Raw genomic sequence first — 13,794 nt, 5'->3', positions numbered from 1 at the left:
GCGCCGCTTTGTCGCGTCAACTCACGAGCCCACGACCACGACTTCTACCTTGAGAACACAGCTTGAGCCATCATCACCATCGCGTACTATAGGGGACGCACGGCGCAATGTCCTCTGCAGCGGCCGCCGACGCCACGCAGGTGCCCAATCCAGGTGAGCTACCCCAAGTCCATGGCGGTACGCACTGTCGGCGGGGATTGACAACTAACAATGGAATTGTCCAATATCACAGCGGGGTCGAAAAAGAAGAATAACAAGAAGAAGAAGAATGCCAATAAGAACAAGGAAGATGTTTTTACCGGTGTCGATAAGCCACAAGACGGCGACGGCCACGAGCATGGCAACGAACAGGAGCAGTCCAATGACGAGGCTGTCAACAACCGCACCAACGGGCATACCATAGATTCTGGAAACAAAAGCGATGCCACCGACGATGACAGAGGCCGAGAAGCCCTCCAAGCAGAGGTCGAGCAATTACGCAAACAACTAGAAACTATACAACAGACACACAAAACCGAGATCGAGCGACTACAAACCGAACTGGAAGAAAGCAACACTGCCAAGGAGACGGCAGAGGAGCAATATCAGACGCTACTTGAGCGTGTAGAAAAGATCAAGGAGACCCTGAGCGACAGATTACGGCGCGACAAAGCAGAGCTAGAAGAAGCTAAAGAGCGAATAGAGGAGCTCGAGACCCAAAATGAGCAGCTCGAAAAGTCGGCCAATTCTTCGGACAAGGACCATCACAGGCTCCGTGAAGAGCTGCAAGACGCCAATCGCGAGCTGGCGACACTACGCAGTCGCAACAACCTATCGACGCAAAACTGGAACAAGGAGCGCGAGGACCTGGTGCGCACGGTGCAGCACCTCAAGGAGGAGATGGAGACGACGGCCAACGCCATGGGCGAGTGGGAGGTCATCGCCATGGAGGAGCGCTCCGTCAAGGAGAGCCTCGGCGACAAAATTGCGGAGCTCGAGGAGCAAATAGCCTCGCTCAGGCAAGGCTACGAGAGCGCGGCCAGCGAGCGCGACAGCCAGTCGACGCTGATTGACAATCTGCAGAATGCGCTGCGCGAGATTCAGGACGCGCGCAAGAAGGAGCTCCGCGACATGGTTGAGAGTACCGAGGCGCAGCTGCAGGCGCAAAAGAAGTTGGCGGCCGAGGCCGAGGCGCGCGCCGCAGAAGCTCACGATGCCAGGGAGACGCTGTCCAAGGAGCTGGAACGGACCGCGCCCTTTGAGAAGGAGGTCAAGGAGAAAAACCTACTCATCGGCAAGCTCAGGCACGAGGCCATTGTGCTCAACGATCACCTCACAAAGGCTCTGCGCTACCTCAAAAAGACCAAGCCGGAGGAAAACGTCGATAGGTACCTCATTATGACTCGTTGCTTCAACACTTGATACATGTACTGACCATATTCTAGACAAGTCGTCACCAACCACCTGCTGCACTTCCTCACACTGGACCGCGGCGACGTCAAGCGCTTCCAAGTCCTGCAGATCATGGCAGGCTACTTGGACTGGAACGACGAGCAGCGGGAGCAGGCCGGCCTCTCCCGTCCAGGCGGCTCCGGCGGCTCACTGCGTCTGCCCACGTCGCCGTTCCACCGCACCCCGAGCTCGCCGTCCCTGCACACCGACCTGCTCTCGGAGCCCACCTCGGCTAAGGACAAGGAGTCGTTGGCCGAACTCTGGGCCGGCTTTCTGGAGCGCAGCGCCAAGGAAGGTCTGCCCGACGGCGGCTATGCACCCTCCTCGTCGTCACGCAAGACGAGTGTCAGCAGCGCGGCGACGGGGACGACGGAAAAGAGACCGTGATGGAACAGCAATGGAGCGATCATTCTTCTTTTTCGGCCTACAAAAATGCTCTTTCTTCTTGGTTCGACGGCAACTTTATTCGCGTCTTCTCTTCTACACTTTTGTCTTGATAGCATGCTGCTAAGCGGCGCACAACTAGACGCAAAATAAGACGGAATGAAAATTTTGTTTGACCAATCATAGTAATGCATAATCTCGAGGCTCATGTCTGCACAAATCAGAGGTGTATTCTATTGCAGTGCTAAAATTATTTCTATTCTTCCTGCAACTCCTGCAGCACCATGGTGGTGTATGTGTCTGCATCCCGGGTGATATTTTGGATATTTAGCCTATTCTCCAGCGCATCGGACACGCCCTCAATGACCTCGCGCTCCTCCATGGCTTCAGACATGAGGCGCACCTCCTGGGTCCAGTACATGTCGCTGCGCTCGCGCAGCTCGGTGTCGCGCTGCGTCGTGTTCTTGATGATGCCGAGAGCACTCAGCTTGCTCTTTGCGATGTGCAGCGCTCGGTTGACATTCTCGATGCGCTCAGCGGGGCTCGGCAGCTGGATAAAGGCGCGGTTCGTAGCGGAGAGGTAGATGGCGTAGCCGAGCAGGCCGTCAAAGACAGCCAGCGCCCAAAACCGCGTGGCGCGGGCGCTCCAGTAAAAGGGATCAATGTCGTCGAGGCGCAGCGCGCGCGAATTGGCCTGGTGGTTGTAGTTTGCGACGTACCAGACATCGGCCGAGGCCATGGAGCCGGCCGCGATGGTCGCCCAGCCGCGCCACTGGCGGCCGTAGCGGCCCGTCCACGAGGGGCTCGTGACGACGGCGACGGCGAAGAAGTTGGCGAGGTGCGTCCACAGCAGCGCGGGCGCGGCGTAGTAGAGGTAGCTCTTGGGCTCGTCCGAGTTGCAGAAAAGACAGTCGGCCAGGGCGGCCGGGCCATACTGCAGGTAGAGAAGGCGGCTCTCGAGATTGACAAACTTGCCGCGGAGGGCCTCGTCGGCGGCCGTAAGGGCGTCGCCGGGCCGCAACACGGCGAGGCGTCGAAATATGACGTCGGTCGGCGCCTGCAGTCGGGTCTCGGTGCGCTGAAAGATGTTCTCGGGGACAAAGGGCGGCAGCGTCTTGAGGACAAACGTGGCGACGAAGAGGGCGAGCAGCGCCAGGGCGTAGCGGATGGCGCGCGGCACAGGGCGCACCGAGATGCCGACAGACTTGGAGACGGTCTTGCTCGAGCGGTAGTACGAGATTGCTCGGGGGATGGCGACGGGACCAAAGAAGAAGAGGGCAGACTTGAGTCTAGTAATGTGTTGTTAGCTGGCGATGCACGGCCGTGTGGACGATCGTTGGGGGACGGCCGACGTACATTCCCCAAGGAATGGCCATGATGGGCAAACTGGCGCGTCAACTGCGCGCAGTTTATTGTTTCGAAGTTATTGGGTAATCTTGAACTCGAGCGCCGTTTCTCTTTTTTTTGCAAACCGTGACTCGTAGAAGAGAAAAAGTACACTGGCAAGGCTGAAGAGTGAAGTCGCCAAGTTGACCAGGTGGCGTTAGCGCCAGGTACAATGCCAGCCAACACCCCCCACAACCATGTATCACAAAGGGAATAAGGCGGGTAATATTCCATCTCATTTTCTAAAAGTTTATATACGTAAGAATCACTCTCTTTGAAAGAAAGAATGACGGATGAAAAAATCATGAAGAATCAAAATTAATCACATCAAATCTATTCTACCTATCAGTAGGAGGTGATGAAGCAAAAGGTAATTGCTTGATGACTACGTGGCGAGATACATACGAATTACGGACTAGTTGATTAGGCTTGTGAAGCTCGTGCACAAAAGAAACTTACGGTATGAGGGGAGAGGAAAGTAAAAGTAACTAGTACAAAACTACCCAAAACAAGAAGAAAGGTTTCTCACGTTTGGCTGATCAATTGCGATTGCGCCTCCTCCCCATATAAGCCTCCCTTGCTGTACCTGGAATTTTCCTAGGTAGCTCAAAAGAGGGGTGTTAGAAGCAAGACAGCCTGCCAAAAAGTACCTGAAACGGTGCTGTATCCGAGTAAACCGTCTACATGGCAGAGGGCGCAGAGAGCCAACTCGAAAAATGCTCTCTTTGGCCTTTAAGTAAACTCTTCACGCAAGCGGTCTGCCTAGTTGGCTTATTAGGCTCTTTATTGACGCTGAATTTCCAGCGCAAGTCACAGGCGACTTCACATTCGGCTAGTGGCAGCTCTAGGTAGTTAATAACTAGGTACCTAGCAAACTGTCATGATCTCCATGTTCTATCAAGGCTGGGGATCTCTACGCGCACGGCCCGTCTGAGCAACAAAAAGGGGAAATGAGACTAAAAAGAATATCGAACGTGTCAGGTTCCTTCTCACCAATTATCATTTATTTTAAGCTTTCTCCTGCTGAAATCTGATATGATCAAGTTGGCGACCAGACGAAATTTGGGGGTCGGTCCACTGATGTGTCTTGCATCACCGCCAATAGCGCAGAGCTGTCTCCCGAGACAGGCAAACGCTAGTCTCCTTGAACAAGCAACTACAACATCATGTGTGTCCGACACAGCACGGACGTCACGGCCATCATGCCATCCCCTTCCCCTTCCCAGTCGTGTCTTCCTACGTAGACAACTCTCTTTGTACATGAACAACTCACATCCCCAAAAGCAAGAATCCTCTCTTCATCATTCATCATGGCGTCTGACTCCAAGCACTTCCTATCCGGCCGCAAGGTCATTGTGTGCGGCGCTGGCCTCGGCGGTCTGACGTTTGTGCTCTCCCTCTTGAAGTTTTGGGACGCCGCCGTCCCGGCACCCGAGGTTGTCATCGTCGACGCCGACGGCCGCGAGGAGAGCATCAACCGCGGGCTCTACGACCTACAGCTCAATGCGGACACGGAGGAATCCGCCCTCGTCGGCCTCGGCGATCTCGGTCTCTACGACGCCGTGGTGGCCCAGGCCGTGACGCGCAACAACCCAGATTCCACCATGCACGTATGGGACAAGTCGTGGAAGTCGCTCATGACCATCAAACCCAAGGTCATGGAGGGCTTCTCTACGGGAGGCGTCCGCATCCGCCGCACGGCCCTCCTTGCCCTCTTAATCGAGGCCGTTGAGGCGCGCACCAAGATCACATGGAGGACTTCTGTCCAGGATGCCAAGAGACTGCCCGACGGCACACTCCGAGTGTCGCTGCTGGACAAGAACACGGGCGCCGCCTCGCAGGAGGAGTGCGCGCTGCTCGTGGCCGCTGACGGCGACGACAGCACCCTCCGCAAGATCTTTCGCCCCAAGGACGTCACCAAACTCACTGGTCACGTCGGCCTCGGCGGCCAGGTTGATTTTGGGGACAAGGCGAGCGTTCCCGCGCCGCTGACGAGCGACTTTGGCATCACCGTCGGCGGCGACGGCGTCGCCTCCGCCGTGGTGCAGCTCAACAACGACGGCAAGCTGCTGTGGTCCATCTTCAAGGAGGAGAAGACGCCGCGCGCCGCCTACGACAACACCGACGCCGCGGCCTTCAAGGCGCTCCTGGACGAGGCGCGCACGTCGTCCAAGAGCATCGCGGAGCCGCTGCCGTCGCTCATCGGCAAGACCAAGCAGGAGACGAGCTTTGCGCGGGCGGTGCGCGAGCGCGACGCCTTTGGCCACGACGCGCCTGAGCTGCGCGGCATCATCTTCATCGGCGACGCCAACCGCCTCGTGAGCGTCTACATGAACAATGGCGGCGGGCTGGCCATCCGCGACGGCATCAGCCTCGCGCAGGAGCTCGTCGGGCAAAAGTCTCTCGAGGCGGCCACGGCGGCGTACGACAAGGCGGCGCTGGCGCGTAGCACCGCCTCCATCAAGTCGGGGCGGAAGACTATGGATACTGCGCATCTGAGCGGCTGGAAATGGAGCGTGGCGAAGACGGCCTTGTCGGCTGGTGGCTTCCTGACAGGGAAAAACTGATTTGTTTTCTACGACGGAAGTGCATCTTGCGCCGCATGGGCCTGAATTTATGAGATGTTGTGCAAAGTAGACCAATAATGCAAATAATTCTCATTAACTTGTTACCATGTTGCGTTTACACATTTCTAGGACCTAAAATTTAGAACCTAGAGGTTACAATTTCCCCGTGACGGCCTATACCCCGACTAAATTCGGCAGCTCCTGTGATGCTCTCCTTGGCGATGATTCGCACACCGTTCTCGAACTCATTGCTGAGAGCATCCTCAAAGGACTTTGCATTATAAGCAGAATAGTAACAGTTTGTACGGTCAGCGTTCATGCAACTCTGGGGGAACGTCAGAAGCTGCTTCGCAATCTTTGTCGCCTCGGCCAAGGCCTGTCCCCTCGGAACGACACGGTTAGCCAGTCCCATCTGTAGTGCCTCGTGAGCTGCGACACCGCGACCAGTGAGAATCATATCCAGAGCCCTTCCTAACCCGATAATTGCTTGGAGGCGGACTGTTCCGCCATCGATCAAGGGTACACCAAACCTCCGACAAAAAACACCAAAAATAGCATCTTCTTCCGCGACTCGGATATCGCCGATTAGAGATAGCTCCAAGCCACCAGCGACAGCGTATCCAGAGACTGCACTGATAATGGGCTTTTTAATCTGCATCCTGGATGGGCCAATAGGACCAATATTACGGCCATTAACATGATGCTGAGGATCAATGATGGGACCTTTGTACTCGGCTTTTGCATCGCCATACTTGGCGACCTCGTGAAGATCGAAACCCGAGCAAAAGGTACCATGCGCACCATAGAGGATGCAGACTTTCTGACTCGGGTCATTCTCAAATTCAAGCAAAGCGTCCGTCAATGCTTTGGCAGTGGGTCCATCGATGGCGTTGCGTCGGTGTGATCGATTGATAGTAATGGTGGTAATGCCATCCGCGGTCTTGTCAACGAGGGTGGTTTGTGGCTCATTGCTGGTCATGATGCAGGGCGTTTCGTTTCAAAAGAAATAACGATTGAAATCTACATAAAAATTAAAGCTCATCCAAGGAGGCAACATGGTATTTATTTATAAGATATAAAAAGGATTGACTAATGTATTACTAGAGCGAGCAACATTGGACTCATGTCGCTTGTAAGTCGCCAACTATCGAGCTGTTAGCGCGCAGTCGGGTTCATCAGGGAATTATGGGCACGGTCCAGCCACAACCAGGGTATTTGTAGCCGTGCCCACCACTTATTGTTGTGGCCGGCAAGTGGGGGACAAAACAACCTGCCGCTGTTATTCCCAGCTGGGCCATCAAAAAGCGGCGGGCAGTTGTTCAGCACAAGATCAACATTGCCGTGCCCACTAGAAGCCGCTTTGCATCAAGCCTTGTCGAATGTCCGTCCTACATGTTAGGATGCAAAAATATTATACTTATTTATGAAAACGTTTCATCTCCCGACCTATTCTCTCACACTCGTTCTCGTCCTACGTCATTGAAAGTATATGAAAGCCATTAAAGCACCCATGTGCCAGTGTATCAGGGAAGCCGTTCCCACCTTGATAGGTCTCGGCGGCATGTTACAAGTAACGTTATATAGTACAAAGTCAAGCTATAAAATTGTACGTTTAAGCAGTGTTTAAAACGGCTGACAAATTTTAATATTTAAATGCAAACCCAGCCTTTATAGAGCCATGCATGTCAAATCTCATATGTAGGACCAAGCATTAGTGTCGCCTCAGTGAGTACCATTACGCCGCTTCCAGCCTCTTCGTGTCTTTGCTAATCTGTGTATTCTCAAGACTTTTAATCTAACAATTATGCTGTTGCAGCAAATTAAATCACGAAATCCTAGCAGTGATTCTGCCGGGCCACGTCTGGTCAGATTTACGAATTGCAGACTTTTGCGTAAAAATACACTCGAGCGCGCAGATCTTTGGTTCAACACAGACTGGGGAAGAATTATCGCTGAACCGTTAGGTTTCTACAGTCGAAAATCTCCACAAGTGAAAGTAATTGACCTGAATAATTCCATCGTTTCCCCGGGGTGGATAGATTGTCAGCTCAATGGTGCATTTGGCCTCAACTTTTCTGAAGTAGCCCAAGATATGACTGATTACACGAAGCGGCTTGGAGAAGTCAACCACAGGCTGCTTCAGACAGGCGTAACATCATACCTTCCTACCATTACTAGCCAGAAACCGGCTGTGTACAAAACGGTTAGCCAAATAAAAAAGTACTTAAAATTACAATAGTATACTAAAGAAGAAATAGGTTCTCCCACTCCACAAACCGCAAGGTGTGTTGCGTCTTGCCGAGCTGGGCGCCGAGTCACTCGGCGCACATTGTGAAGGGCCTTTCTTGAACACACTGAAGAATGGGGCACATAATGTGGACGTGTTGATTGAAGCACAAAGTTTCACAGACATCGAAGCATGTTATGGCAAAGAGAATCTTGTCTTTGACAGAAGGAATCGGGCCGCGGCCATCAAAATGATCACGGCAGCTCCAGAGCTCGGTCGGATGACTTCTTTAATTCCTGAGCTAGCTTCACAGAAAATTGTTTTCTCCATAGGCCACACTGACGCCAGTTATGAACAAGCTGCCACAGCCATCAGGCATGGCGCTTCCATGGTCACACACCTCTTCAATGCAATGAGGCCTCTGCATCACCGAAACCCAGGCGTTCTGGGCGTGTTGGGACATGGTCATGATTCAGCTCAGCCATTTTTTGGCGTCGTCGCTGATGGTATCCATGTACATCCCGCGACAGTGAATTTGGTATTTAAAGCGAATATGCAGCGAATGATCCTAGTCACAGATGGTATGCATCTGCTAGGCTCGCCAGATGGTGTATATCAGTGGATGAATGGCGGTTCATTATCTACCATCAAGAAACTGGGTTACAAACTCACTCTTGAAGGCTCAGACACAATTGCCGGAAGGTGAGACATTCAATCCAACCAGCAAAAAAATCTGGTTGAACTCAACAGGTGATTTGTTGTGTGCTAACTTTTGGTTCCTACAAGCTGTGTCACTCTTCTTGAAAGTGTCAACAACTTGATTAAATGGTCCGGTGCCAGCATTCCCACTGTTTTATCGACAGTCACAGCTGCTCCTGCTTATATGCTGGGACTGCGCGGGGTCAAGGGCACGCTCGACATTGGAGCCGATGCCGATTTTCTCATCCTTTCAGAGGTAGAGACTATGGAAGGCGGGGCAATTGTAATAGATGAAGTGTGGAAGTTTGGTAAACGAATGTACCAAAACAGTCAATCATCTAATCAGCATATTTACATCTCTAACTAGTCCAATCTACCTTACTTTTATTTAGGCTTTAGGCTATATAAGCTATATAGCGTACATAGCTTTCTTCTATCCTCAATACCTTAGATATTGAGTTAATTAGCCAACGACACCCCCCCCCTCCCCCCTGAACGAATATATTTTAGTGAAACCTATTAATTGCTTTGGCACTTATGAAAGCGCATGTCGCTTGATTAGTCATTCGGCGCACCAGGCCGGCGGGCAGGTTGGCAGGCTACTAGTCAACTGTTCAGTCGCCGTTTGCTGATAACAAAGTTGTAGGCAAATACGTCACTCCCCAGACAAACAGTGCGCTCCTCACTCCTGCATCACACAGCATACGGTACATTAGTAGCAAGACGCAAACACTACGGTCTCTCCGCTATCACAAAACAGCGCTGTACCATTTGTCTACGTCAATCTGGGCCTGACTGCCAGATGATAGACCCCATGGATCAACAGCAGGCCAAGCGAATACGCTTGGCTTGTCTGAATTGCAGGTGCTTCGCTCTATTGCTCTTTCTTTCAGCGTGTTTACTACTTGAAGCTAATATTAGTAGACGAAAAAAGGCACGATGTCCTGGTGAGCGGCCAGTCTGTAGCTTTTGCTCCAGATTAAGTCAAGATTGTCGCTATGATGACGAGGCTCTATTCAACAATGACGCGGTTTTCGACGTTCCTTCGTCTATGCCTAATATCCCTGTAAGGCCATCTGATATTCTTTATCTACTGTCACTGTCAAGTTCCGCGCCCGCTAATCTCGGCGCTAATCTTGGCAGGATTCTCTCATGGCTGACAACTTGATCAGCCCCGAGCCGCAGCCAAGTGTGCTCCATGACCAAGAAGAGTACGTGTGGTGTGCCAACAAAAGTCTTTATATTACCAAGCAGCTAATTTAGCGCAGTTCTTTTTCCTCCCTTTTAAACCCGTCACCTTCTCTTTCGCGAGATACTCCAGGAATCCTCGACATTCAATACCCGTTCACACCATCCTTCGGACCAGCATCAGTCACATTTGACCGCATCCCCAACGGAGAGATTGTGCAGTCTTTGATTGACACATATTTTCAATCCTGTCACTGTCAGCCATATTGCTATTTTCAAGAGTCTAGTTTCAGGCGTAGGCTCTCCGGCAATACCATACCCGAGTGGCTATTGTTCAGTGTTCTTGCCAGCGCTGTCATTTTTTCTGACAATTCCTTTTTTCAAGACAGGCAGGCCGAAGCTGTCAATTGTTACGCATCATGTGCATGGAAAAAGATAAATGCTCGGATCTTCGAAGAAGATGAATTTGTGACTGTGCAGGTCGTACAAGCTATTAGCATGCTAGCAGTCATTGACTTCGCCGGTAAGTCCTAACCGTGTCGTCTGACCACGTCCAAGCACTGTTTCCTGTTTCTGACCGCGCTTTCATATAATTAGCCGGCAGCTATACACAAGCTTGGGTCAAGATTGGCCTCTCAATTCGATTGGCACAGGCCCTGGACTTATTATCTGAGCCTAATCCGTCCCTTCTTTGGTGGGCCAAGGAAGAACGTCGCCGCACGTTTTGGTCTGTCTATCTCCTCGATCGAATAGTGACCAGCAGCCCAGGCCGTTCGCCGTCGATTCTTGATGCTGATTGCATGCTGAGTCTCCCCGTGGACCAGGCCACACTCGCACCTGGCATGGCCGGGGCGGAGCGAATCACCGTGATGCGCTTACTACAGCACCCACGGGAACTCGGCAAGGTCGGCTACTCGGGGTTCCTTTGCCTATTGGCTTCTACACTCGGTCGAGTTCAAAGATACTGCCTGCGCCGGTCCGTATCAGAAGAGTCGCCACTCCCGTGGGATTCACAAAGTGAATTTGCTTCCATATACAGCGTTCTTCTTACCTGCGAAGCCTACTCACCGACCGCCATCGCAGATTTCGAGGCCGTGCTAGAGGCGGAGAGCTTGAAAATGGCTGGAGAGCTTAATCACAACTCTATGCTCGGTATCTTTTGTTTCTCTCACGCTCTCTATTTTCTCTCCAACTGCTTGCTCCAGCATCCTTTCTTGATACGCCATCGGCTAAAATCCGCCAACTCTCCCATTCCACCAAGCTTCCTTCGAACTATTTTGCCAGCCTGTCGTGAGAGCGCATCAAGGCTAACTGGCTTACTTCAAAGCCTGCAAAAACGACGCTTATGCTTGGCGAGTTCCTTGGGCTACTGCGCTCTTATCGCAGGCGCTGTGCATCGAATCTTCGAGCATGATCAAGATTTATCAATCAGAGAATCTTCACAGCGTCTCTATAAATCAACTTTGGATTTTCTTTTAAATGCTCCAGTCCGTTGGCAGCACTTTCCGCGTCTGGTAAGATTCTTTCTTGGCATGATCTCCCCACCTCGTCAAGTGTTAACCATCACTATTTTAGGCACGAGCGCTTCAGGAGTTCAATCCCGATCCTGCGGCCACGTCGTCAATGATCAGTCCTTTTGTACTTACCAATTTGCCGGATCATCCCGATACAGATACAATGTGGAAGTTGCTCGACTATGGCAAAGCATCGCAGAACGTGACCGAGCTTGCGTCAACGAGTGGTCAGGGCCTATCATTCACCATTTAAGCGATCAGTGGGGTCAATAGTGAATGATTTGATGAATATACTTTATTTTCGGCTACACTATATAGTAAACTATAGTGATATAACGGGAGAAGAAAGTCGCTCAAATGAGGGTAAAAGACGTTGGAACGTGGCTGTCAAGGGGAATAACCAACGAAGCTGCACGTTGTAGATGCCTATAGAGTCCTTTCAAGGCCAGATCGGAGATGTATAAAATCCCAGCTTCACAAGAAGGATTGAGTCTTATAGTTCAACGGTCAGGCCGTCGAGAGCACGACCAAATTTTCGTGAGCAGGGTATTAATAGAGGGGGGATGTCGGGACGGTCATCAAAAGCTCATATCCAGCCAGCCGTGCGCAGAATTTCGAGCGCCACCTCCTTGACCTCTCTCTGGTCCGTCGGCACACGCCTCGCCCACCCTCCGACCTGGCTCTCTAGAACGCCTGCCATGCGCCGGCTGCTTGCGAGCAGCTGCGACAGCTCCGAGCCGACCTCGCGCTGCTTGAGTCTCCTCTCCGCTAGGGCGTCCGGGACCTGCAGTATAAAGGCTCTGGTGGTGACGGACGCCGGGGGCATCATGCGACCGTCCTTGCCACCGAGCCGCGGCGGCGGCGACGCCCCCGTCTCCTTGCTGCTGCTGCTGCTGCCGCTGCCTCCGCCGGGATACGACGACGCCTGCTGCTGTTGCTGCTGCTGCTGCTTGGGCGGCGACGGCGGCGTCTGGAAATGCAGCGTGGGAATCGAGGCGGTGACGCGGCGCAGCGTCCGTGCGATGCGCTCCGTCTCGAGCACGGCGGCGGTGCCCGAGATGATGAGGCGGTCGACGCCGCGCAGGTGGTAGTAGTTGGACCACAGCGCGGCCAGGTTGGCCAGGAGCATGTCGGCGCCTTCGTCGGCCGGGAACATGGCGTCGAGGTTGTCGCAGTCAATGTGTGCGTGGCGCATCTCGAGGCGCTTGAGCTGCTCCGACATTTCGTTGGCGGTGGACGACTTGCCCGAGCCTGCGCGGCCCGAGACGATGATAAGGCGGACTTCCATGGCAAGTTTTATATTCGACTATCGCGTACGGAAATGCTTTTCTCTTTTTTTTTCTCGCCCTTTTTCCGGGATTCAAGACCAGGGCATGTAGCTTGCAGGATTGGCGTGATGGATATCCTCTTTTATATATGGATGCATGTTTGTTCGGGGGTACTGTAACAGGGCTCGAGATGATTTGCTGGAGTGAGGCGTGCTTATTACATGGCCCTCGTGACTCATATTCGTCTTTGGTGCACAAGTTCCTTTTCCCGCGAAATTTTTATGATGAAAATGTTGGGCGAGGCAAAGTCTGACAATTCACGGCGTGAATTCATCCAGCCCCCCCTCTCGTCGTCCCGAAGATCCGAGCCGTGTTTAGCGTTGCACGTTGCGCGGTATCGAGGGGTCGGATGCGAGCTAACCACCGAATTAACCCCTCCAGGTCGGCGTCACCCTGCGGCGCGTTTCGCGTGTCCGGAGATGTGAGCCCCGATTCGGGTTATGCGTTAATGCATATTGCCCGAAGTCCTATGACGTCGGTGTTAGCTGCTGCTCGCGATCTTTTGTGTTTCTATTTCCGGGCATTCTCTTATCAATCAAAGTTGCAACAACTTGACCATGTAATTAGCCTATTCAGTGAGCGCTGCATGACGACGGTGCCAATCTTGCCGTGGCTGGCCGGACATGCACTTATGCGAGTTTGCGCCGCGATAGCTGACAAGATCCACACTAGCCAAACATGAAGCTTTTTTTTCCCTCCCAGTGCTGTTCAAACCCTTAAGCTTTCAAACAAACAGCCAGCTGCAATTCTGCTTTTTTTCTTCTTTTGCCAAATCTTTACTGGTCTGCCACACTCTACAACCAAGCTTAGATGCTTTCAATACGAATACCTTTCTATCCGTCTCCGCCGCCTCTCTACCCCGTGACGCGCATGATTTTCCAACATGGCACCTTCGAAGCTTTGGCGATCTTTTCCCGTGGTCGTCAGAGTCAATAGGCTTGCCTAGATCGACCCCCAATACCCTGCCAAGGGTGATTCTCTATCGTGTTACAAAGTCCCATCTTTCCAATGATGATCTTTGCGTCAAATTAAGGGAGATACATATCATACAGCAGCATCGTAGTCTTTGA

The 13,794-nt window shown here is 52.4% G+C and overlaps 7 protein-coding genes across 7 annotated transcripts; 4 read left to right on the top strand and 3 right to left on the bottom strand.

Annotated features, from left to right (window-relative positions):
• Positions 1 to 107: 107 nt before the first annotated feature.
• Positions 108 to 1,818, top strand: BBA_05903 (Golgi matrix protein, putative; the record flags this gene model as incomplete). Its single annotated transcript, XM_008601000.1, has 3 exons — positions 108 to 153; positions 233 to 1,367; positions 1,425 to 1,818. 3 exons carry the CDS (start codon positions 108 to 110, stop codon positions 1,816 to 1,818), a joined length of 1,575 nt encoding a protein of 524 aa, XP_008599222.1.
• A 253-nt stretch (positions 1,819 to 2,071) lies between these two features.
• On the bottom strand, positions 2,072 to 3,191 carry BBA_05902 (uncharacterized protein; the record flags this gene model as incomplete). The annotated part of the gene is made up of 2 exons (XM_008600999.1): positions 2,072 to 3,104; positions 3,172 to 3,191. The coding sequence occupies 2 exons, from the start codon at positions 3,189 to 3,191 to the stop codon at positions 2,072 to 2,074; spliced, it is 1,053 nt and encodes a 350-aa protein (XP_008599221.1).
• Positions 3,192 to 4,511: 1,320 nt separating this feature from the next.
• Positions 4,512 to 5,768, top strand: BBA_05901 (FAD binding domain containing protein; the record flags this gene model as incomplete). The annotated part of the gene is made up of 1 exon (XM_008600998.1): positions 4,512 to 5,768. The coding sequence occupies one exon, from the start codon at positions 4,512 to 4,514 to the stop codon at positions 5,766 to 5,768; it is 1,257 nt and encodes a 418-aa protein (XP_008599220.1).
• Positions 5,769 to 5,907: 139 nt separating this feature from the next.
• BBA_05900 (enoyl-CoA hydratase/isomerase family protein) lies at positions 5,908 to 6,747 on the bottom strand (the record flags this gene model as incomplete). Its single annotated transcript, XM_008600997.1, has 1 exon — positions 5,908 to 6,747. One exon carries the CDS (start codon positions 6,745 to 6,747, stop codon positions 5,908 to 5,910), a length of 840 nt encoding a protein of 279 aa, XP_008599219.1.
• Positions 6,748 to 7,860: 1,113 nt separating this feature from the next.
• Positions 7,861 to 9,061, top strand: BBA_05899 (carbohydrate esterase family 9; the record flags this gene model as incomplete). Its single annotated transcript, XM_008600996.1, has 3 exons — positions 7,861 to 7,971; positions 8,027 to 8,697; positions 8,782 to 9,061. 3 exons carry the CDS (start codon positions 7,861 to 7,863, stop codon positions 9,059 to 9,061), a joined length of 1,062 nt encoding a protein of 353 aa, XP_008599218.1.
• Positions 9,062 to 10,380: 1,319 nt separating this feature from the next.
• Positions 10,381 to 11,649, top strand: BBA_05898 (Putative Zn(II)2Cys6 transcription factor; the record flags this gene model as incomplete). The annotated part of the gene is made up of 4 exons (XM_008600995.1): positions 10,381 to 10,405; positions 10,480 to 11,034; positions 11,371 to 11,396; positions 11,458 to 11,649. 4 exons carry the CDS (start codon positions 10,381 to 10,383, stop codon positions 11,647 to 11,649), a joined length of 798 nt encoding a protein of 265 aa, XP_008599217.1.
• Positions 11,650 to 11,982: 333 nt separating this feature from the next.
• Positions 11,983 to 12,684, bottom strand: BBA_05897 (P-loop ATPase protein family; the record flags this gene model as incomplete). The annotated part of the gene is made up of 1 exon (XM_008600994.1): positions 11,983 to 12,684. One exon carries the CDS (start codon positions 12,682 to 12,684, stop codon positions 11,983 to 11,985), a length of 702 nt encoding a protein of 233 aa, XP_008599216.1.
• Positions 12,685 to 13,794: the final 1,110 nt, after the last annotated feature.

The sequence above is a fragment of the Beauveria bassiana genome (genome assembly GCF_000280675.1).
Source record: "Beauveria bassiana ARSEF 2860 unplaced genomic scaffold BBA_S00016, whole genome shotgun sequence".
Lineage (NCBI taxonomy): Eukaryota > Fungi > Ascomycota > Sordariomycetes > Hypocreales > Cordycipitaceae > Beauveria > Beauveria bassiana.
This window is presented reverse-complemented; position numbering and strand designations above follow the sequence as displayed.